The sequence below is a fragment of the Elephas maximus genome, chromosome 2 (genome assembly GCF_024166365.1).
Source record: "Elephas maximus indicus isolate mEleMax1 chromosome 2, mEleMax1 primary haplotype, whole genome shotgun sequence".
In the NCBI taxonomy this organism is placed as follows: domain Eukaryota; kingdom Metazoa; phylum Chordata; class Mammalia; order Proboscidea; family Elephantidae; genus Elephas; species Elephas maximus.
This window is the reverse complement of record NC_064820.1, coordinates 166,960,503-166,983,537: the sequence shown is the minus strand read 5'-3', so window position 1 is coordinate 166,983,537 and position 23,035 is coordinate 166,960,503. Positions and strand designations below refer to the sequence as shown.

At 42.9% G+C, this 23,035-nt stretch overlaps 1 protein-coding gene across 3 annotated transcripts in view; it reads left to right on the top strand.

Moving 5' to 3' along the window:
- The first annotated feature begins 5,605 nt into the window (after nucleotides 1-5,605).
- Nucleotides 5,606-23,035, top strand: part of SLC36A2 (solute carrier family 36 member 2) — a 72,719-nt gene continuing 55,289 nt past the window's right edge. For all 3 annotated transcript variants that reach the window (XM_049874149.1, XM_049874150.1, XM_049874151.1), the window contains exons 1-7: nucleotides 5,606-5,851; nucleotides 9,033-9,123; nucleotides 9,944-10,032; nucleotides 10,976-11,071; nucleotides 14,715-14,799; nucleotides 19,822-20,040; nucleotides 22,120-22,218. In XM_049874149.1, coding sequence (XP_049730106.1) covers nucleotides 5,688-5,851; nucleotides 9,033-9,123; nucleotides 9,944-10,032; nucleotides 10,976-11,071; nucleotides 14,715-14,799; nucleotides 19,822-20,040; nucleotides 22,120-22,218 — 843 coding nt within the window. In that variant the 5' untranslated portion in view covers nucleotides 5,606-5,687. The remainder of the gene's footprint in view (nucleotides 5,852-9,032; nucleotides 9,124-9,943; nucleotides 10,033-10,975; nucleotides 11,072-14,714; nucleotides 14,800-19,821; nucleotides 20,041-22,119; nucleotides 22,219-23,035) is intronic.

The window sequence follows — 23,035 nt, the reverse complement described above, 5'->3', positions numbered from 1 at the left end:
CTTTTAAACCAAGCCAGTTGCCATTAAGTTGAATTGTCTGGTAGGTACTTGTTCTGTTTGTTCACCACCTTCTTCCCAGTTTCCGGCATGGCATATAGCAGAGAATGGTGATCTATGTTGTCGTTAGCTGCCATGGAGTCGATTCTGATAATGGCAATTTACACTAGTCTTTCAAATTTATTTGAAAATTTTGTTGATGCATAAAATCCCAAATTCTTGGAACCACATAAACTGTACATGTACATGAAAGGGTCTTTAATTGTTTTGGCGTTTCTACCATTTACTAGGCACAGTGCAGGAACACAGGGATGACTAGATTAGTTTCTGAGGCACATTTCAAGAGGCCTGATTCAAATCAAACCTCTGCCTCTAGTACGAACTGGGTCATGCCAGGCAAGTAGAGAAACTTCTCTGATCCTCAGTTTCCTCATCTGTGTAGTGGGATTAATAATATTGCCTAGCTTTTTTAGTCTAGAGCTTGGCACATCGAAAACACTCAGTGCATGTGAGTTATTATTGTTGTCACTATCGTTTAAGTACAGGGAGAAACCACAGTAATCAACCAAGGACTATGGAAAAGTACCTGAAGAACACTCTGGAGGAACAAGGATGGGTGATTCATTTCAATCTGGGCTTTCATTTTGTTTCTGGAGTATCCAACTTCTAGCCTAAAGAAGGACTTCTATTTAGTCCTACCAAATTACATGACCTCAGTCAAATCACTACTCAGCTCTCTGCCTTGGTTCTCCAATCTACTTAAAAAGGGGCAATTGTTCCCATCCCATACTGAAACAGTGGAACTCAAACTTGGGTCATTATTAGAATCACCTGGGAAACGTGGTAAAAATACAAAGGCCCTGGCCCTATTCTACTTCAATGAGTCTGGGTCTCTGTGTTCTTTTATCTCCCCAGATGATTCTGATATACACCATGTTTGCCATAAAATAATGAAAGAAATAAGGCACTCTGCTTAACCTAAAGAGTCATAAGAGATTATTATCATTGTTCAAATCCCATTTGTTTCACCTTCTGTGGAGATGTCAAGTGGGCAGGCTGCATACAAGTCGCACATGCAGAGCCCCACTCAAGGGGAGCCGGGACTGCATCCCAATGTTCAGTGGGGATGAGAGATCCAAGTATCACAGAAGACCCCACCCAAGTCCCTGGGGTTCTCAGTTCTTCAGGAATCATCTAACACTTAGTCCCCATTTCACAAAGAGGAAAACTGAGGCCCAAAGAGGGAAAGCACCTTTCCCAGAGTCACAGTAGATTCATGGCAGAGCCACAGTGGAACCCAGATGTCTGGGCTACTGTTGGTGTTAGGTACCACCAAGTCCGTACCGACTCATAGCAACCCTACGTACAAAAGAATGAAACACTGCCCGGGCTACACCATCCTCACGATCATAGCAATGTTTCAACTTGTTGCTGCTGCCACTGTGTCAATTCATCTTGTTCTCTTTTCCACTTACCCTCTATCTTGCCAAGCATGATGTCCTTCTCCAGGGACTGTTCCCTCCTGATAACACGTCCAAAGTACATGAGATGAAATCTTGCCATCCTCACTTCCAAGGAGCACACTGGCTATACTTCTTCCAAGACAGATTCTTTCATTCTTCTGGCAGTCCATGGTGTCTCAGGAAAAGAAAACTTGCAGTACAGTCAGTGAGACAGGGGCAAAATATGCTGGCCATGCCATCTAATTTTAATCTGGGTTCTAGACTAACAGCTATGTTTTTTGAGAAAAACATGTTTTTCCTCAGTGGTCAAAACCAGGATGTGAAACCATATGCCCCTAGCGGTCTTAACCAAGTGACCATCTGCACCCCTCAAAATAGCCATGCTCCGGAAGAGTGCTGCTGAGTGCTGTTAGCAGCAAGATATTTTTTTCTTTTTTCAAGATAGACAAAGAAACCACATGTAAGCATCTAGTGACCATAATATAAGCATGTGAAACTATCTGTAATCACTAATTACACTATTAACAATGAGTACCTAATCAGAGTGTGATCATTACAATATTCATTGATTTTCCTGTAACTGCCCTCCCTATGGTTTGGTTCCTCTTTTTACCCCATGAGAATACTTGTATGGTGAAACTGCCCTGGGACTACCTTGGTTCCATTTTCAGTGGGCTACGTAGCTCCCCAATTGCAATTGTTTTACACCCTTAATAAACCCCTCTATTTTAACTTGAAACAGCTCTCAAATTTTTCTTTACAAAAATGGGATATTCAAAATTTTTTTACCAACACCATAATTCAAAGGCATCAATTCTTCTGTCTTCCTTTTTCATTGTCCAGCTTTCACACGCATAGGAGGCGATTGAAATACTATGGCTTCAGTGAGGCACACTTTAGACCTCAAAGTGACATCTTTGCTTTTTAACACTTTAAAAAGGTCTTTTGCAGCAGATTTGCCCAATGCAATACATCGTTTGATTTCCTGACTACTGTTTCCATGGGCATTGATTGTGGATCCAAGTAAAATGAAATCCTTGAGAAACTTAAATATTTTCTCAGTTTATTGTGATGTTGCTTACTGAACCAGTTATAAGGATTTTTCTTTCTTTATGTTGAGGTCTAATCCATATTGAAGGTTATAGTTTTTGATCTTCATCAGTAAGTGCTTCAAATCTTCATTTTCAGCAAGCAAGGTTGCCTCATCTGCATATCGCAGGTTGCTAATGAGACTTCCTCCAATCCTGAAGCCCCATCCTTTTTCATATAGACAGTTCCTTGGATTATTTGCTCAGCATACAGATTGAATAAGTATGGTGAAACGATACAACCCTGATGCACACCTTTCTTAACTTTATATCATGCAGTATCCCATTGTTCTGTTTGAACAACTGCCTCTTGGTCTATGTACAAGTTCCTCATGAGCACAATTAAGTGTTCCAGAATTCCCATTCTTCACAATGTTATCCATAATTTGTTATGATCCATACAGTTGAATGCCTTTGCATAATCAATAAAATACAGGTGAACATCTTTCTGGTATTCACTGATTTCAGCCAGGATCCACCTGACATCAGCAATGATAGCCCTCATTCCATGTCCTCTTCTGAATCTGGCTTGAATTTCTGGCAGTTCCCTGTCAAAGTGTACTGCTACAACCATTTTTTAATTATCTGCAGCAAAATTTTACTTGTGCGTGATATTAATGATATTGTTGGATAATTTCCACTTTATGTTGGATCACCTTTCTTAGGAATGGACATAAATATGAACCTCTTCCAGTTGATTGGCCAGGTAGCTGTCTTCCAAATTCCTTGGCATAGACAAGTGAGCACTTCCAGCATTGCATCTGTTTGTTGAAACACCTCGGCTGGTATTCCATCAATTCCTGGAGGCTTGTTTTTCGCCAATGCCTTCGGTGCAGCTTAGACTTCTTCCTTCAGTACCATCAGTTCTTGATCATATGCTACCTCTTGAAATGTTTGAACATCACCCAATTCTTTTTGGTACAGTGACTCTGTGTATTCCTTCCATCTTCTCTTGAGGCTTCCTGTGTCATTTGATACTTTGTACATAGAATCCTTCAACGTGGTAACTCGAGGCTTGGTCCAGTGTTAGAAGGGCTTATCTTGGGGGTCTTCGTCCTAGGAGAAGCCCTCTTGGCTCCTGACAGGAGGAACAACAAGTTGGTGGTCAGCAGATGGTATCTTGCCATTTTTTTCTAGCTGATGATGCCTGGGAAGGGGCCCAACCAAATACCAAGATTCCAGAAAACCCTTTCTGAAAAGTTTGATGATTAACTCAGAGTTTTTGTCACTACTTTGACATTTTTTTTTTTTTTGACAGGAATCAAGAACTAACCTCAATACCTAAAAATCTCAAGCTCCTTGACAGTTCAATTTACAGATCTTATTGCCTAAGCAGGCACGGAGCGCTGTCGGTGCCATGAGATACTCAATTAGCATTGAATTATGGAATCTCAGGGTCTGAACGAGGGTGTCACAGGATGCATGGTGACTGCACAGCACGCAGTAGCCTCTACCAGACAGGTGAATAGATGACAATTCTCAAACCGCAAGTGCTTCAGTTGACTCAGGCCAAGAAACTTGAGGGGTGGAGCCAGGATTTAAATCTGGTTAGCAGTGTGGCGGGCTTCAGAGGCAGAAAGACTTGCCTAGGGTAGAGTTCGGCTCTTCCAGTATTAGCTGTGACCTTGGGTAAGCCATTCTTCACCTCTCTAAGCCTCCATTTCCACATTGTTAAAAAAAAATAATGATAATAATGCTCCCCAGAGAAGTAGTTCGGCTTTTTGGGACGTGAAGCTTGTACCAGTGGGTGTGTGGAAGAGCTCTTTAAGAAAAAAGAATGCAGAATTATAAATATAAAACTAAATACAGAGCCTTGGAAGGGGCCCCACATGAGGGAAAGGCCCTGAAGAATCTGTCTCTGATGCTACTCCTTAGCAATTTTTTAAAGTTATGTGAAGCCGTTGGCACGTGGCAAGCGCTCAAAAAAAAATGTTAGGGTTGTGCTGAGACGATGGTGGAGGAAATGGTCTGGCTTGAGTAAAATGTTAGCATTTTGAGGGAGGAGAAAGTTCTATCCATTCATCTGTCCCTGAAGCAGAGACAATGACAGAGAATGGGGCACTAGAGATACCCCCAAGACCTTCTTTAGATGCAGAGGTTTCATTCTGAATATCATGTGTGACATCAGACAAATCATACCCTCCCCCAGGCCCCAGTGTCCTGTCCAGGAAAATGGACTGGGAGTTGTACAATCTCTGTCCCTCCACCCTTTCCAAGAGAATACCTTTTCTGTCTCCCTGGACTTTCACAAAAGCTAAGGAGTAACTAGAGGCAAGGAATTTCTGGGCGGCACAAATGGTCAAGCACTCAACAACTAACCGAAAGGTTGGCAATTCGAGTCTACCCAGAGGCACCTCAGAAAAAAGCCCTGGCAATCTACTTCCAAAAAATGGGTCATTGAAAACCCTATGGAGCGCAGTTTTACTTGGATACCCATGGGGTCGCCGTGAACCAGAGTCAAATTAATAGCAACGGGTTGGGTGAACAATTGTTCCTTTTTTCCAAGTTAAAGAAGAGGAACTTCCAGAAGGAACAACTTGCACCAGATTGAACTTCCAGTGAGAAGAGGAAGCCACAGCCCTGAGATGACCTGAGATGAGGCGGAGGCATTCTTTTGAAGGCAATAATAAGGCACTGGTTAAAAATCCTGATGAATTGGGCTCAGGTCTCAGCTCTGTCCTTTTCCAGCTGTGTGACCTCAGCCAGGTACCTTTACTTCAAGGATCCTCAGTTTCCTCATTATTTAATTTACAGGATTAAATGAGAAAACATAACAAAAGTGCTTAAAAGAGTGTCCATCCTTTGGTAAATTGCTTAATAAACAGTACTTATTAAATTTTCAGTATAAAAGTCACCATTGCGATTTCTGATATTAGGTAATACCAATAAGCATGGGCGACTACCTCCCAAATCCCTCCTTCTCCTCCCGGGAGAGCAGGGCTTCTCTACTACTGTGCTTCTCAGGGGAGGGGGAGGTGCCCTCCAGGGAGGTAGGTGGGGCCTCGTTCCAGCCTGACTAGAGCCTGCTAAGGCACAAACCTCTGAGCTGGAGTTTGCACCTGGGCCAGACGTCTTCCTGTTTGTCTCCTTTCAACGCAGACCTCCTCAGTACCCTGAACCTTCACTTTCTGAAGCAGCCATGCCTTTGACCAAGAGTGTCAGGGGTCCCCAGGGAGCTGTTTCCCTGAAAATGGACTTCACGTCCTCTCCAGAAAGTGCTAAGAAGCTGCAGGACAAGACCACCAGCTTCTTGGAAGGAAGCTCTTCAGAGTCGCTGGGCTTGCAGAAGACCAAGGGCATAACGTGAGTGCTATTTTCTGCTTTCCAGCCTGGCAGCTTACAGTGGCAAAATTCCTGAAGTGGGTGTGTAGGATCCCCAACCGATTGTGCAGATGAAGAAAGCAAGATCGGGAGGGGTAGAGCCAGAGTTCAAGTCAGGTTGAGAGCTCAAGAAGGCGGGAACGGAGAATGTCAGCAAAGCCCTTATATACGTAAAAGCCCATATAATTGTGTGCAGGTGGGGAAACTAAGGCCCAGTTATCTGAGACAACACCCTGGGTTATTGGCAGAATAGGGGCTAGATTCCAGTACTGGCCCAAAAGTGAGCATTGCTCCTGGTCAGCCCTGCTAATGTAAGCAGAACCCCCAACTTCTTGGAGGAAAAGGTGAGACCTGAGCTTAGAACTACAGTGGCCTCCCCAACAACAGAGCATTGCCTCTTTCCTGCCTCCTGCCTGCAGTTACCCTGGCCTCTATTTCTAATGGGAATCGCAGGAATGACACCAAAAAGCACAGTATGTGGAATATTCTGGTGGTTTTCCATTTTTTCCAGAACAGGGGGTGAGATCACTCACAAGACTTTCAATCCAAGATAAGGAGGGTCTACCAAGAGAAGATGGACAGGGAAGATAAGACGCAGGGCTCCAACTACCTTTCCTTTCCCTCCATCTGGACCCTACCCCTTGACCAGAGTAGCTAGTTTACTCAGCAAAAAACAAAGTAGGGAAGCAAGGTGGTAGAGAGGTTCTGCTGCTTTAAGAAGAAAGTTGTGAAAAACATTGGTATAGTAGAAACAACACCGGGCAAAGAATCAAATCTAGGTTCCAGTTGTGCCTCTGCCTCTTTTCTCTAAGCCTCAGTTTCCCCATATACAGAACAGGCATAATTTGGTGGCAGTGTGAATTAAAGCAGGGCACCTGTGGAAATTAAACCTGAAGCGGAGGGGCAGCAAGGAGGGAGAAGTCCTGTAAAGAGAAGGCAAAGCCCCCCTCCACCGCCACCCCATAAGACAGTTTGGGACTGACACAATGGCTGGCACTGGCATGGTTTGGTTTCCCAGGGGCTCGTCCTGGGGATTGCTAAGAATTAGCAACCGTGAGGGTGAGCACACTAGCCTTGGCACCATTCACGTCTAAGTAGGAGTGTTCTTTCATCGGAGGCCTTGGGGGAGCCATCTAACTCTTGTGCCCTGAACTGACACATGGTTTGGTGGCAATGTTAGCCACTTAAGAATTTAGTGATAAAGCAAGTCAAAGGTAGAGGGGACCTCGTGGCGTGGCGGAAAGAAGAGTAACAGACTGTGTGAGCGTGGCGCCTCCGGAGTCGGTTCGAATGCCCACTGAGCTGCTTACCTGCATGAGCTTGCGACGTCCCTTCTCTGTGCTCCAGTTGCTACTCTGTAAAGTTTGCACCTCCTAGGGTGGCTCTAAAGGTGATTTGAGCATAGAGCCCCTAGCACAGCACCTGGGGACTCCAACGATGTCACGTCCAAAGTCACCAAGGGAGTTAGGCCTAGAACCCAGGCCTCCTGAATCCCAGTCCAGTGCTTTGCACAACTCACTACTCTATGTTTTTAAGCTGACTGAGTGACCCAAAGTTAAATTCTGATTTCTTCAGCCCTTTTAGTTAGAAATTTCCAAAGTGACCTGTTGACCTGCTCCTAGTTGCAAAACAAACCCATCACTGGCAACTGTGGGGTGTAGTGTGCTCTGTCAGCAATGTTGACATCTACAGGGAGAAAGACACGCAGGACTCTGTACTCTCTTCCTCCCCCAGTTGTTCTCTTTAACCCTTAACACATTGGAGGGCAAAGCCTCAGAAAGTTGGAGAACTGAGGGCTTTAAGTCAAAGATACAGGTGTCTGGGACAGTTCTTTCTAACATTTACGGAAGCTCAGCAAAGTTAAGCAGGTTGCCTAAGATGGCATTGCTTGTTAAGTAGTGGCCTCGAGTTTTAAATCCCTGGTTTGTCCATCCCCAGAGACCAGGCTCCCTCCAAAATTCTTCTACTGATTTTCGGACTCTTAAGAGCAATTTCCAGGGCCCCTGGTGGCACAGTAGTTAAGAGCAACGGCTGCTAACCAAAAGGTCGTCAGTTCAAATCTACCAGCTGCTCCTTGGAAACCCTATGGGACAGTTCTACTCTGTCCTGTGGGATTGCTATGAGTTGGAATTGACTTGATGGCAAAAGGTTCTTTTTTTTTTTGGTATGGGGAATTTCCAAGGTTTCTAAAATTGTGGATTTAAACCCAATAACCACCTGGTACCCTGGGGTGGGGGTGGGGGGTAAAACCCTCTGGAGCCCAATCCCCAATGACCCTATTCCCAAACCCCACCTGGGGATCCTAGTCATCTGACCTGTTAATTCAGAGGTTAGGATACTTTTTTTTCAATCTGTCCTTTTCCCTTTTCTCCGGATTCAACCCTGTTTCTGCCACTAAGTTTATGACCTTGGGATAGTCACTTCCTTCTCTCTGAACATCAGTTTCCTCAGTAATGATATAAATTCATTGCCACATCAAGTTGATTCTGACTCATAGTGACCCAATAGGACAGAGTAGAACTGCCCCATAGGGTTTCCAAGGAGCAGCTGGTGGATTCGAAATGCCAGCCTGTTGTTTCGCAGCTAAGCTCTTAACCACTGTGCCACCAGGGCTCCCAGTTATGATATGGGGTTGTCCCATTACTCATTCTGTCTGGCTATCCCTGGGGGGGCAGTCTTGTAGAGGTATAGGTGAAGAACAAGGTCTCTGAAGGAGCCCTGGGGTTAAATTCTGGCTCTACTCAAATGGCAAAGGTTCGGTTTTTCAAATATATGTATATATCCCCTTGGACAAGTCACTAAAAAAACTCTCTGTGCTTCAGTTTCCTCATCTGCAAAATAGGGATGATAATAGCACCTTTCTCATACTGTGGACAAAAGGATCAAAAGTGATTATGCATGAAAAGTACTTAGTACAGTGTCTGGCATATAGTAAGTGCTATGATGATGTACAATGAGTGTTAGCAGCTAAAACCAGTACGGTTCCAGGTAAACCAGGATACTTGGTCATCCTACACAAGGCCTGAATATTCCAGGCAAGGACAGAGTGAGTGAGAGATGGCCAGAGACCCCCCCCTACTCAGCTTAACCTTGTGAAGGGCTGACTGTTGGGTCTTCTCACCTCCACACACCCACATCCTCACATTTTCTTCCTCTCCTGTAGAGGCTTCCAGACCTTGGTTCACCTGGTGAAAGGCAACATGGGCACAGGGATCCTGGGGCTCCCCCTGGCCACAAAGAACGCAGGCATCCTGGTAAGAAGGGCTAGTGCTGGTGGGGCCGTGATGACCTGGATGGTGGGAGGAGAAGCCTTTAACAGTTTACAATAGTTCGAAATGAGAAGCCTTTCTAGGAGACAGCTTGATCCAGATTTGGAGTCCAGACATCTAGCCTGGGTTTGATTCTGCCTTTGCCGCAGACTTCGAGCGGCCTTGGCCAATCGTTTGTCCACTCTCTGGGCTTCAGTCCCTCTCCCCCTTGTAGAATTCAAAGGCTGGACTCTGACCATTTCCTAGTTGTGCTCCACAGTGCCCGGCATTTCCTCAAGGATTCCTCGGGCACACGGTCAGGATCCTGTGCCCTACTCCTACCACGATACCCCATTATAATGGCTTTATGTACCTTATTGGATTTCTGTTTGAGATTACTTTTTTCACAATAATTATTTTATTTTTTTACAAATTTATTTTGTTTTTTGGTTGTTGTTGTTGAAAATATAAACAGCAGAACACACCAATTCAAAAACAATTTCTACGCGTAGAGTTTGGGGACATTGATTACATTCTTCAAGTCGTGCAACCATTCTCACCCTCCTTTTCCAAATTATTTCTCCACCATTTACATAACCTCACTGCCCCCTTAGCTTCTTCTCTAACCTTTGGAGTTGCTGTTGTCAATTTGATTTTAGATTACATTTGAAAGAACAGTTTTTACTGTTCAAAAGGGCTTGAAACCAGTTTGCGAGAAAAGTCTTTAAGTTCTTAATGATATCTGCTATCACCAAATCTCCCCTCTCTGTTTCCTGCTAAACCCATTCTCTTCCCTCTCCCCGGGCCCCTCTCCTCTCTCCTCCAGATGGGCCCACTCAGTGTGCTGGCCATGGGCTTTGTCGCCTGCCACTGCATGCACATTCTGGTCAGGTGTGCCCGGCACTTCTGCCACAGGTAAGAAAAATAGCACCCTTGCATCAAATCCTTTGATACATGTTTCTTAGGGACATCTCAGAAACTCCCTATCCGTGTTGTTGTTAGTTGCCGTTGAGCCACTTCGACTCATGGCAACCCCATGTGTTACGGAGGAGGAGAACTGCTCCATAGGGTTTTCTTGGCTGCCGTCTTAATGAAAGCAGATCGCCAGTTCTTTTCTCCCACAGTACCACTGGGTGGGTTCGAACCGCCAACCTTTAGGTGAGTAATTGAGCACAAATCTTTTGCACCACCTACACATAACAGGAGTTTAAATCCTAATCTTCTCCGACGAGGCCACTAAAAAGGGAAAAGCACTATGGGGCTTAAGGCAGGACATTGCCACATTACTCACTAAAAACCAAATCCCGTGTGTGTCAGAGTAGAACTGTGCTCCACAGGATCTTCAGTGTCTAATTTTTCAGAAGGAGCTCACCAGGCCTTTCTTCTGAGGCAGCTCTGAGTCGACTCGAACCTCTAATCCTTCAGTAGCTGCCAAGTGTGTTAACTGTTTTCGTCACCAGGGACTTCACGTTACTCGTTGGGTGATCTCAGTCAGGCTATTGTGTTTATCTGCTTGACTCATCTATAAATTGGGCATAAACAATCCATGCTCAGTCCAGCCTCAGAAAATTGTCATGAGGATTCAGTGAGATCGTGGCTATGACAACTATGACACCCGTTAAGGTATGCATTCTTTCTCTTGTTATCCAGCAGCTATCTCACTTGACAGGTGAGAAAAACAAGATGCCAAGGAAATCTCACCAGTTGTCAGAGCCTGAATTAGAATTCAGACCCCTGCCCTAATATCCTTTCACTCTCCAGCTAGGTCCTGCATTGCCGAGGGTCTTTTGATTTTTGAGTATGTGACCCTAGGTTAAGTGATCACTTGGCAACTGTGTGTGTGTTCTCTCCCCTACAGGCTTAACAAGCCCTTTATGGACTATGGGGATACGGTGATGCATGGACTAGAAGCCAGTCCCAGCTCCTGGCTCCAGAACCACGCCTACTGGGGAAGGTACTTCTTCGTTCTTGCTCTGCCTGCAGTGGGGTAGGATACAGTCGGTGGGAATGCTGCTGTCAGGGCTGTCTTCTTCCCTGGAAATGTGGCTCATGTGGCACAGAATGTCAGACTTTCCACATAGAAGGGGTGCATTGGCAACACCTCTGTCCAGTCCTTCCTTGTATGCTTCCAGTGACAGGGTGCTCATTCCTTTGCTATTCAGCTTTAATATTATTCTCTCTTTCATTTAACAACATTTATCCAACCAGGCACTGGAAAAATCATGGGGAATAAGACAAATCACAAGGCTTTGCCCTCACAGAGCCCATAGTCCAGTGGGAAAGACAGACATTAAACACAGTTATTTAATAACCTCAGGGATAAGTAATATGAAAGAAAGAAGTACTGGTTGCTACTGAGCAGGTAAGAAGACATACATGGGCTGGAGAGGGGTCTCCCAGGGTGGAATAGCTGAGATGAGTTCTGAAGGAAGGCCTTCAAAAGATGAGGAATTCCCTAGGAGAAAGCCCATGGGGCCTTCTACGAAGAAGGAAAGGCACATGTAAATGCCCGGGAAGAAAAAAGGAGTGTGTGGCAGTTCTAAGGTATGCAAAGACCAGGAGGCTTAAGGGGAAAGAGCCAGGGAGGTGAAACTGAAGAATGAGCCAGTGCTGGGTCAGGCTGGATGTTTTCAACCCTCTTAAAGATTTTGTTCTTTTCTTAAAAGAAACCAGGAGGCCACTGGAGAACTTTAAGCAGGGAAGTGATCATATCTGCATTGCTTAAAGATCTGTCTGGCTTCTTCGAGGAGACTAGATTGTAAGAGAACAAGAGTAGATTTAGTCAGACCAGCAAGGAGGCTGTTGACAATGGCCAGGCAGATGGCAATGGTGGCTTTGACCAAGCTGGTGGCAGTGCAGATGGAGAAGAGAAGACTTAGTTGTGAATTGGAGACTGGGAAAGGAAAAAGAGGAGAGGAAGAGTCAAGGGTGGCTCAGATTTCTGATGATTTCTATTTGGGACGAGTTGTTTAAGGTGCCCGAGAAACACCCAAATGGAGATATCAAGTGGGTGGTTGTATGTACAGATTTGAACCTATCTTCATGCAGGAGACAGAGAATTGAAGTCATCAGTCATGAAGCCAGGCTGCAAAGAAGCTCTCTTAGGGAGAAAGCATATAGTAAGATAAGAAAGGAGAGAAAGAGACCAAGTCTTTATGACCTTTTGTTGAGCTATAGTCTTCCTCCTTGCATCCTCCCACCTTTTTGCTCTCAAAGGTAACTCAGAACAGATAACCACCCCAATTTATCTTCTGGTACTTATGACTGCATCTACTCCTTTGTCTTCCAGACCTGTCCCATTCTGTCTGCCTTCCTCTCTTCTGAGCATTCCTTAGATTGTCAAGGTGTCTCTTGAACTTTGATACCCCAAACCACTGCTGTACTCCAGGTGTGCTCCTGCTCACATAAGGTAGGAGGGTGTCATGGGTCTAGCAACTCCATTGGTCCAAAGCCCATCTCTATTAATTCATCCCATGAGCAGACTAGGAAGGATATGTGATAATAACCAGCATTTTCCTATTGTTGTGACCCAAAAAGAGACTTTTACCTCAATCCCTCCCTCACATACCTCGTAGTCCCTGAAATCCTTCTACTCATTGTTGAGCATATAAAATAGCTTTTCTTGCCCCATTTAAGTACCTTGTTCCACTAATTATCTTCTTTCCTGTAACTGGACTATCTTTCTTTTGGACTCTTCCCCTAAGGACTTAAATGTGTTCACCAATCTCCATTAAAAAAATAAATAAATAAAGCTTCCTGGACCTTGCACCACCCTCAAGCCACTATCTTATCTCATATTCAACATATAGTTATTCAACAAATACCTTTGAAGATCTACATTGTGTCAGGATGTGCTTTAGACAATGGTCTATAATGATAAACAAAAAGGAATGCCATCCAGACTGGAGTTCGCACTCTAGCTTCATGAAAGAAAGCCTACCCTCTGACTTTGCTTCCTCACATCTCATTCACACCTCTTTCACAGATCATCTGGCTTTTCTGTCTTCATAATTCTACTCACATTCTTTCCACCATTGTCCTCTAAGACTTCCTTGTTGTACCTTCCTTACCCTAGAGAACCCTCCACAGAGGTGAGTACAACGGACTATTCTTGAAACATTCTCCCCCACCCTCCTCTTGGTTTCTATTAAATATGCCCCCCCACCCCCCGATTTCCTTCCTATCTTTCTGACCATTCCATTGATGCATTACAGACTTCTTTGTTTCCATCCATGTTGGTGTTCTCCAAAGTCTGGAATGTTCCTTTTTCTTTTCTAATTCTGCACATTCTTGGACAGTGAACTCCTGCCTTCTCAAGACTTTATCCACTACCTACAAACAGTTCTAAATCTTATTATATAGTTGCCTCTTGAATGTCTCCTATAGGGACCTCAAGCTCGACAATTCAGATACTGAATGTGTCATTTGCGCTCCTTCCTCTAAAACCTATTCTTCCTTCTAAGCTTCCCAGCTCATTTTGTGCCAGACCCCAAAAGCTGTAAATTACCAGGTATTTATAAATTCTTGCATCTTATTATCTCTTAAAATATTTTAATTCTCTTAGTCCTAAAGGTGGAGCCCTGGTAGCTCAGGGATTAAGAGTTTGACTGATAACCAAAAGGTCGGCAGTTCGAGTCCACCAGCCACTCCTTGGAAATCCTATAGGGCAGTCCTACTCTGTCCTATATAGGGTCCCTAAAAGCCAAAATCAACTCGACAGTAATGGGTTTGGTTTTTGAGTTTAGTTCTAAAGGTCATGTGTTTGTCCAGTCTGTTGCTATCTTTCACCTTCATTATTGCAAGAATCTCCTATCCAGTCTCCTGTCCTTAGTCTTGCCACCTCCAATGGGCTCTCCACGTGTCAGCTAGAGAAATCTGCCTGCTTCCTCTACTGAAATAACCTTTCCTCTCTTCTTTTTCTTCTTCTTCTTATTGTCGTATTTGTTGCTGCTACTGTTGTTGCTGCTGATGTTCTTCTTCTCCTTCCTTCTTTCTCTTTCTGTCTGTCTCTCCTCTCCCCTCATTTTTCCCCTTCCCAATTCTTCTTTGTCCTTTAAGTCTCCCACTCAGTTATCAATTTCTCTAGGAAAGTCTTCTGTCTGCTCCATAACTTGGATAAATTTTATGTGCACCCTTTCATGCCATATTATAACAATCTTTGTCTATCTCGCCCACTAGTATATAAACTACTAGAGGTAAGGACCATGTGTTATTTGTCTGTGTATACTCACTGACTAACGTAGTACCAGGCTCATGGCAGGAAAAATATTTAATGTTGATAATAGCTAATAAAGCATTGTGCTTACTGCCCTCTTTCAATTGGCATCAATTATGAGGAATGCTATGGAGCCAGGTACGGTGAGAGTGGGGGAAGCCCCTGACCATGAAGAATATTACCACTTGCTGAGAATATACAGGTGGTTGAAAAACCTTTTTTAAGAGAACTGTTGTTACCTCCTTTTTTCACTGGGTCATTGTCAATTTTGGTGACAGGACCAAGGGTCTGGTTCAGGGGACAGTGGGGGTAGGGGGCATAACAGCAATAAATGGAACTGACAGGCCAACTTCTTTTATAATGTTTTCTTTCTCTCCTCTAGGTGTGTCGTGATTTTCTTCCTAATAGTCACCCAGCTGGGCTTCTGCTGTGCATACATTGTGTTTGTGGCTGATAATCTAAAGCAGGTAGAGTCTTCTCGGGAAGATGGGAGGCAAGAGGATAAACAAAAAGAACATCTTCTGTTGTTTACCAAACAAATTTCTTTTTCTCTCTGGGCCTGAACATCCTTATCATTAAAACAAAGGAAGTTAAACTGGATGGTATCAAAGAACCCAGACTCTCCTCAGTCCACACGTCTGTGATTTCTATAAGTGGCTACTTTGGCCACAATATCCTTTGTCCAATGTCTTGGACCTGCCCTCAAGGTTGGTCTCTAAAATCCTGAGCTGGAAGGAGCCTTGGATTCCTCAGTCTTCCTGTCTTAGAGCTTACTTGCCCTTAACTATGGATTATATTATTATATGGATTTTTTGTTAATGATACCTAATCTTCTTTGGGTCATCTTTAACTATCTTTAGTTGCTAAATCTATGACTTCACAGTTGCTTTTCTCAAGAACTTCTTTGAGTCTAACCAAAATATTATCTTGCAATAATTTGGGGGGGTGGGGGGCAACATGAGCAATAACATAGACCATCTTTAGTCAATCAATATACTTAAAAAAAAGAAAATTGTTCTTTGAGATTTTCCTTCTGATTATAAAATACCAGAAATTTAAAGTCAAAAAGAAAAAAATTGTAAGCATCCACAGTTAGCTTCTATTATGTGTCAGGTATGTTGTTGTATGCCATTGGAATCTAACACCTCTATAGGACAGAATAGAACTGCCCCATAGACTTTTCTAGGCTATAATCTTATAGCTCATAGCTATGAGTTGGAATCAACTCTACGGCAATGGGTTTAATCTTTACAAGGAGCCCTGGTGGTGCTCCTCATAAAGATTAATTGGTGAAGAGCTTGGCTGCTAACCTAAAGGTCAGTGGTTTTACTCTGTCCTATTTATAGGAGAGTCCTGGTAACCTGAGAAGCCCTGGTAGTGCCCTTGTAAAGACTAACGGTAAAGAGCTTGGCTACTAACCTAAAGATCAGTAGGAGATCTGGTGATGTAGTGGTTAAGAATGATGGCTGCTAACCAAAAGGCCAGCAGTTCAAATCTACCAGCTGCCCCTTGGAAACACTGTGGGTCAGTTCTACCCTGCCCTATAGGGTCACTCTGAGTCGGAATTGACTCGACAGCAGTGGGTTTAGTTTTTGGATTATAGAGTCACTATGAATCCAAATCCAACAGCAGACAGCAACAGGTTTGGTTTTTTGGAATCTTTATGGGAAGGAGCCCTGCTGGTGCATTGGTTAAGCCCTGGGGCGCAATGGTTAAGCACTCGGCTGCTAATCAAACTCACTAGATACTCCATGGGAGTAAAAACCTGGCCTTCTGCTTCCGTAAAGATTACAGCCTAGGAAACCCTATGGGGCAGTTTTACTCTGTCACATTGGGTCGCTATGATTCAGAATTGCCTCCATGGCACCTAACAACAATCTTTATTTTTAGGTACTGTCATTGCTACCATTTTGCAGATGAGACAACTGAAGCTATAAGCTCTGTAATATATATAAGGCCACCAAGTCATGATTTAAAACCCAGACCTTTTGACACCAGATCTTAAGTTTTTATTAACACTATATTATATTGCTTCTCCAAGCAAAAGGAAATTGTTACTCTTTTTTTAACTCTCAAGATAATTTTTTTTATTGTCATACACACATATGTATATACATATATAAAACACAACATTTGCCAATTCAACAATTTTCAGGTGTACAATTTAGTGTGATATTAATTACATTGAATACATAATCAGTGCCAAATTTCTCATCACCATAAACAAACACTCAGTACTTCCTAAATAATGGCTCCTCCTTTCCCCCTAAATTTACTCTTAATCCAAATACTCACGGCTATCATTTTAACTGAGCATTAACTGGTTAGCATTTTTCAATGTCCTAATTTTTTCTAACATAATTTTTAATAGCTTCATAATATTCCATCAAAGTCCCTAGGTGGTACCTAGCTGCTAATCTAAAGGTTGGAGTTTTGAGTCCAGAGGCACCTCGGGAGAAAGGCTGGCGATCTACTTCCAAATAACCAGCCATTGAAAACCCTGTGGAGCACAATCCTACTCTGACACACATGGAATGGTCATGAGTTGAAACTGACTCAGCAGCAACTGGCTAATATTCCATCACAGAAATGGATTATAGCTTAATCAGCCTTCTATCGTTGGATCTTTCCTTTGCTTCCCTTCATCATTCTGCTGTAACCTGTTGCAGTGACCCATCAATATTTGTGTACTCCTTTGTTTCCTTAGCTTATATTTCTTAAAGTGGAAATGCAGGGTCAAAGAGCGTGATTGTTATAAAGGTCCTTAAAACACATTGCCTGATTACTCTTCAGAAAGGTCGTCTCTGCACACTTTCGTTCACCACCTGCCTAGAGACAAGCAAGCACTGTCTGGGGAGTTTATTGCCTAAGTGGGGTGTGTTCTCATACATGTAACCAAGTTGTATAACAATATAATATTTAAGTGTCAGATTAGGACACTATTAACAACACTGAGGTGCTTAATTGTGAGCTAAATGGCAAGGTGATAGTTTCCTAAATGTACAGGGGCAGGAAAGATCACTGAAGCAAGGGAAGGCTATCTAGAGGAGGGTGTAGCTGAGCTGGGTCTTGAAAGTCTTTAGTTGTGGCAGCCAGGTGGGAGAAGTGAGTGAGTAAAGTCCTGGAGACATGAATGTATAGGACTTGCTCAGGAGAGGCAACTCAGACTAGTTTGGTTATAGAAGAAGGTGTTGGCCTTGGACAAGAAAGAGCGTTAATAGTTGGGTGGGGCCCGTTTATGGAGGGCCTTGAATGCTTGGCTAACTTTTCTGGTATTTTTCCTACTATGGTTAGGAATTAGGGGAAGAAAAACTGAAATGATTCATTTAATCATCCATGGTGTGTTGTTAAGTGAAAGGGAGTTTCAAAATAAAAGAGTATATATTATGAACCCAGTAAAATTTTTAAAAATGCATATAATACATGCCTACATACTATAGAAAATGTACAGCTGACTATATTCCAAGGTGCTACCATGGCTACCATGGGTAAGGATTAATAATGCTTTTATAATTCTTCTTCTTTTTTTATTGTTGTAGAAAAATATAGATAGCACAACATTTGCCAATTCAACATTTTTTACTTGTACAATTCAAACCGATACTGTTCTATGGTGAATCGTATTGCTTGTGTAATAAGATTCTACCAGGTTGTTCTGGTTCTAAACGAAGGGTAATACCATCCCCCATCCTCCACTTTGCCAGAGGTGTTTGAAAATATGTGTGGGAGGTTTATGTTTGTCACAATGATTAGAGGATGTTATGCTTAAGGTTTAAACCTTAACTGTGCTCATGTGGAACCTGTGCATAGACCAAAAGCAGTTGTTTGAACAGAACAAGGGAATACTGCATTGTTTAAAATCAGGGAAGGTGTATGTCAGGGCTGTATCCTTTCACCATATTTATTCAATCTGTATGGTGAGCAAATACTTAGAGAAACTGGATGAAGGAGATTGTGGCATCAGGATTGGAGGAAGACTCATTAACAACCTGCGATATGCAGATGACACAACCTTGCTTGCTGAAAGCAAAGAGGACTTGAAGCATTTACTGATGAAGATCAAAGACTACAGCCTTATGGATTACACATCAACATAAAGAAAACAAAAGGTCTCACAAATGGACCAATGAGCAACATCACAATAAACAGTGAAAATATTGAAGTTGTAAAGGATTTCATTTTACTTGCATCCACAGTCAGCATCTGTGAAAGCAGCAGTCAAGAAATCAACTGGCACATTGCATTGGCCACATCTGCTGCAAAAGACCTCTTTAAAATGATTTAAAAAGCAAAGATGTCGCTTTGAGGACTGAGGTGCACCTGACCCAAGCCATCGTATTTTCAATTGGCCAGTATACATACGAAGCCTGGGCAATGAAAAAGGAAGAACAAAGAAGAATTGGCACATTTGAATTGTGATGTTGTTGAAGAATACTGAATACACCATGAGCTTCCACAAGAATGAACACATCTGTCTTGGAGGAAGTACAGCCAGAATATTCCTTAGAAGGGAGGATGGGGAAACTTCATTTCACATACTTTGGACATGTTATCAGGAGGGACCAGTCCCTGGAGAAGGACATCATGTTTGGTTAAGTAGAGGGTCAGCAAAAAAGAGGAAAACCCTCGATGAGACAGATTGACACAGTGGCTGCAACAATGGGCTGAAACATAGCAACGGTTGTGAGGATGGCTCGGGACCAGGCAATGTTTTGTTCTGTTGTACACAGGGTTGCTAAGAGCTGGAGCTGACTTGAAGGCACCTAACAACAACATAATTGAGGGTGAGGCCCAGGAATGCTAAATGTCCTACAATGAATGGTCCAGTCTGCACTAGGAAGAGTCTTCTCATTCAAAATGCCAGTAGTGTGCCAGTTGAGAACGAATAAACTATGGGTTTGGGGGTTATAATCAAAAGAAACAGATTCTGGGGAATTTAAGCAGAAAATAAGTTTAGTGGAAGGACATTGGCTAACGACAGGTAAGAGGGATCAGGGCAGCTAGGAAACTCTAGAGAGTAGAACTAATGAGAAGTCCCTCAGGGCTCCAGTATCAGAAAGAATTTTTCTATTTCTGTTCTTGCGTCAATTTGTTTGAGATTTAGATTCAGATTCCTGGGATGAATTCTGAATGCTTGAGTCAGAGGCCCATCCTTTGGGTGTGCCATATGATTATGCTTAAAATCCTTCAAGGCTGTATTCCATGGGGAGAGATAATTTCCCCAAATAAATCAGGAGGAATGGATGCTGGGTGGCCAAAAGCCAACCAATAGCCACTATAACCCAGTTATTCCTTTCTTATTAAAGTGATTCTCTTTTGAGAAAGTATGGCACGGAGAGTTTAGAATAAGAAGTCCTAAATCCACCCTAACTCACATGAAATGCTCCAACTCTTTGTAAGAGAGTTGGATTATGGGCAAGGCACTGAGCTAACCATGTGGCCAGAACATTTAGCATCTCTTGCTCTTGCTTTTCCCGTTCCTTCCTCAGATAGTGGAAGCCATTAATGGTACAACAAACACCTGTGTTCACAATGGGACAATGACACTGACACCTACCATGGACTCGAGGCTCTACATGCTCTCCTTCTTGCCCTTCCTGGTGCTGCTGGCCCTCATCCGGAACCTCAGGATCCTGAGCATCTTCTCCCTGTTGGCCAACATCAGCATGCTGGTCAGCCTGGTCATTGTCGTCCAGTACATTGTCCAGGTTAGTGTACACTGCATACCTGAGTCCCACAGTGGGCAGGGCTTTTGTGTTCAGAGTAGATACCTGGTTGAACCCTGAGGTTGGTAAATGTGTTCCTCACTCTTTAGTCTAGTCCCTTCGTCAGGGTAACATTCTTCCACAGGATGTCTCTGTGCCATCTTCCTCTTTTTCATTGACCCGCTACTTTACCAAGCATGTTGTTCCTCTCCAGGGACTGATCTCTCCTGATAACATGTCCAAAGTATGTGACACAAAGTCTCACCATCCTCGCTTCTAAGGAGCATTCTGGCTGTACTTCTTTCAAGACAGATTTGTTCATTCTTTTGGCAGTCCATTGTATTATTCCATGTTCTTTGCCAATACCGCATTTCAAAGGCATCAATTCTTCTTTGATCTTCCTTATTCATTGTCCGGTTTTTGCATGCATATGAGGTGATTGAAAACACCATGGTTTGGGTCAGGCACACATTAGTCCTTAAAGTGACATCTTTGCTTTTTAACACTTTAAAGAGGTCCCTTGCAGCGGATTTGCCCAATGCAATGTATCGTTTGAGTTCTTGACTGCTGCTTCCATGGGCATTGATTGTAGATCCAAGTACAATGAAATCCTTGACAACTTCAATCTTTTCTCTGTTCATCATGATGTTACTTAATGGTCCAGTTGTGAGGATTTTTGTTTTCTTTATGTTGAGGTGTAATCCATACTGAAGGCTGTAGTCTGATATTCATCAGTAAATGCTTCAAGTCCTCTTCACTCTCAGCAAGCAAGGTTTAAATAGTCTCAAAAAGATCACATAAATCTATCATGATGTTAATTAAAATGTGTTTGACAAGTTGAGTTTTGGGTGTTGATTTTCCTTCAATATCCTACTTGTCTATACTTTCTGATTTTTCTTTTGTAAAGGACAAGACCACATCAAAATTTAAATCCCAGAAGCCCTTTGGTATACCCGATACCTTTCAGATGTTTTTCTCTTTCAGGAGCCATAAGGAAAAAAAAAAAAAAGTTACACTGTGCATAGAATTTAGTAAAAACAATGAATTAGTCATATTTTAGAATAACAACATGTCAGTTTTATACTCTTTAGGCAGCATAGGTGACTTCCACAAAATTGAATTTCCTAATGAGATAACTACCTCGGATTCAGTTTTAGACTATTCCAAAGGTTACAGAACCATGCCCTTTGGAATGGTTCTGTAATAATTTGCACATTTTTTTTTTTAGGGTTTAGGATACAAAAAGTGTTTACTCTAGATACTTTTGTCCTCTTTGACTGATGACTTGTTGAAGAAAAAAAGAGGACTTTCTTTTTTAATTAATTGCTTTGGGCTCCTTAGAATATTACCATAACTATAATCATAGTAATTTCCACAACCATGACCACTATCCATTCGAAAGTGTGCTTGGGCACTTTAGAGTGGGATTAATCCATGATATGTAAGATTTTTTTGGAGGTATCTGATAAACCAAACTCCCTCCGTGAGATACTATCCATCAATACTCTGACACTTCCTTTATATTGCTGTCCTCTGGCTCTTTGGTTGTGTGCAGTGGTAACAACAACTTTGATTCTTGGCTACTTCTCTTTGAAGTTTCCTGAACTTCTTGGCAAGATTCAAGTCTGTTCTCAGAGTTACCCATCTCTTGTTGTTAGGTGCCATTGAGCTAGTTCTGACTCATAGCGACCCTATGTACACTGACTGCTTCTGCATCATCCTCACAGTCATTGCTATATTTGAGCCCATTGTTGCAGTCACTGTGTCAATCCGTCTCATTAAGAGTCTTCTTCTTTTTTGATGACGTTCTGTTTTACCAAGCATTATGTCCTCCAGGGACTGGTCCCTCCTGCTAACATGTCCAAAGTATGTGAGATGAAGTCTCACCATCCTCCCTTCTAAGGAACATTCTGGCTGTACTTCTTCCAGGTCAGATTCGTTCGTTCTTCTGGCAGTCCATGGTATATTCAATATTCTTTGCCAACACCATAATTCAAAGGCAGCAATTCATCAACACCTCTCTGAAAGGACCTCAAATATGCTTTGAGAGTGAATGTCTTATCCCATTTTTCTCTCCTGCAGGGAATTCCGGACCCCAGCAGATTGCCTCTGGTAGCAAGTTGGAATACCTACCCTCTCTTCTTTGGAACAGCTGTTTTTGCATTTGAAAGCATTGGTGTGGTAAGATTTGGGGTGGACTTTCCTTGGTGCTGTGAGTGGCCTTCTGAAACCAAGCTGGTAGCTCTGGGTTTCCATGTCCTCTTGGCCATTGTGTGCGCCGGCTGAAAAATACACTAGGGAGAAAGTAACCTCTGGCTTCACTTGGGTCAGTTGTCACGAGCAGGAGAATGGTAAGTTACAACACGGAGGCAGTCGAGAAACAGAGTTTTATTTTTACTTTTATTTTTATTTTTTTAGCAGCAGTACTTCTCTCTTTCTTTTATTTTATTGTATTTTAGATGAAAGTTCCAAACCCTGGTGGTGTAGTAGTTAAGAACTCAGCTGCTAACCAAAAGGTTCGCAGTTCAAACCCACCAGCGGCTCCTCGGAAACCCTAGGGGCAGTTCTACTCTGTCCTATAGGGACACTATGGGTCAGAACTAATTCAACGGTACCTAACAACAACAAAAACAGATGAAGGTTTACAGAGCAAATTAGTTTCTCATTAAACAATTAATATACATATTGTTTTGTGGTATTGGTTGTCACTCTCACAGCATGTCACTACTTTCCCCTTCTTGACCTTGAGTTCCCCATTACCAGCTTTCCTGTCCCCTCCTGCCTTCTTGTCCTTGCCCATGTGCTGGTGTGCTCATTTAACCCTGTTTTGTTTAATTGGCTTGTCTAATTTGGGGCTGAAGCAAGAACCTCAGGAGTGACTTTAGTAGTGAGTTAAAAGGGAGTCCAGGGCCATGCTCTCGGGGTTTCTCCAGCCTCTGTCAGACCAGTAAGCCTGATCCTTTTTTGTGTGCGTGTGAGTTAGAATTTGTTCTACATT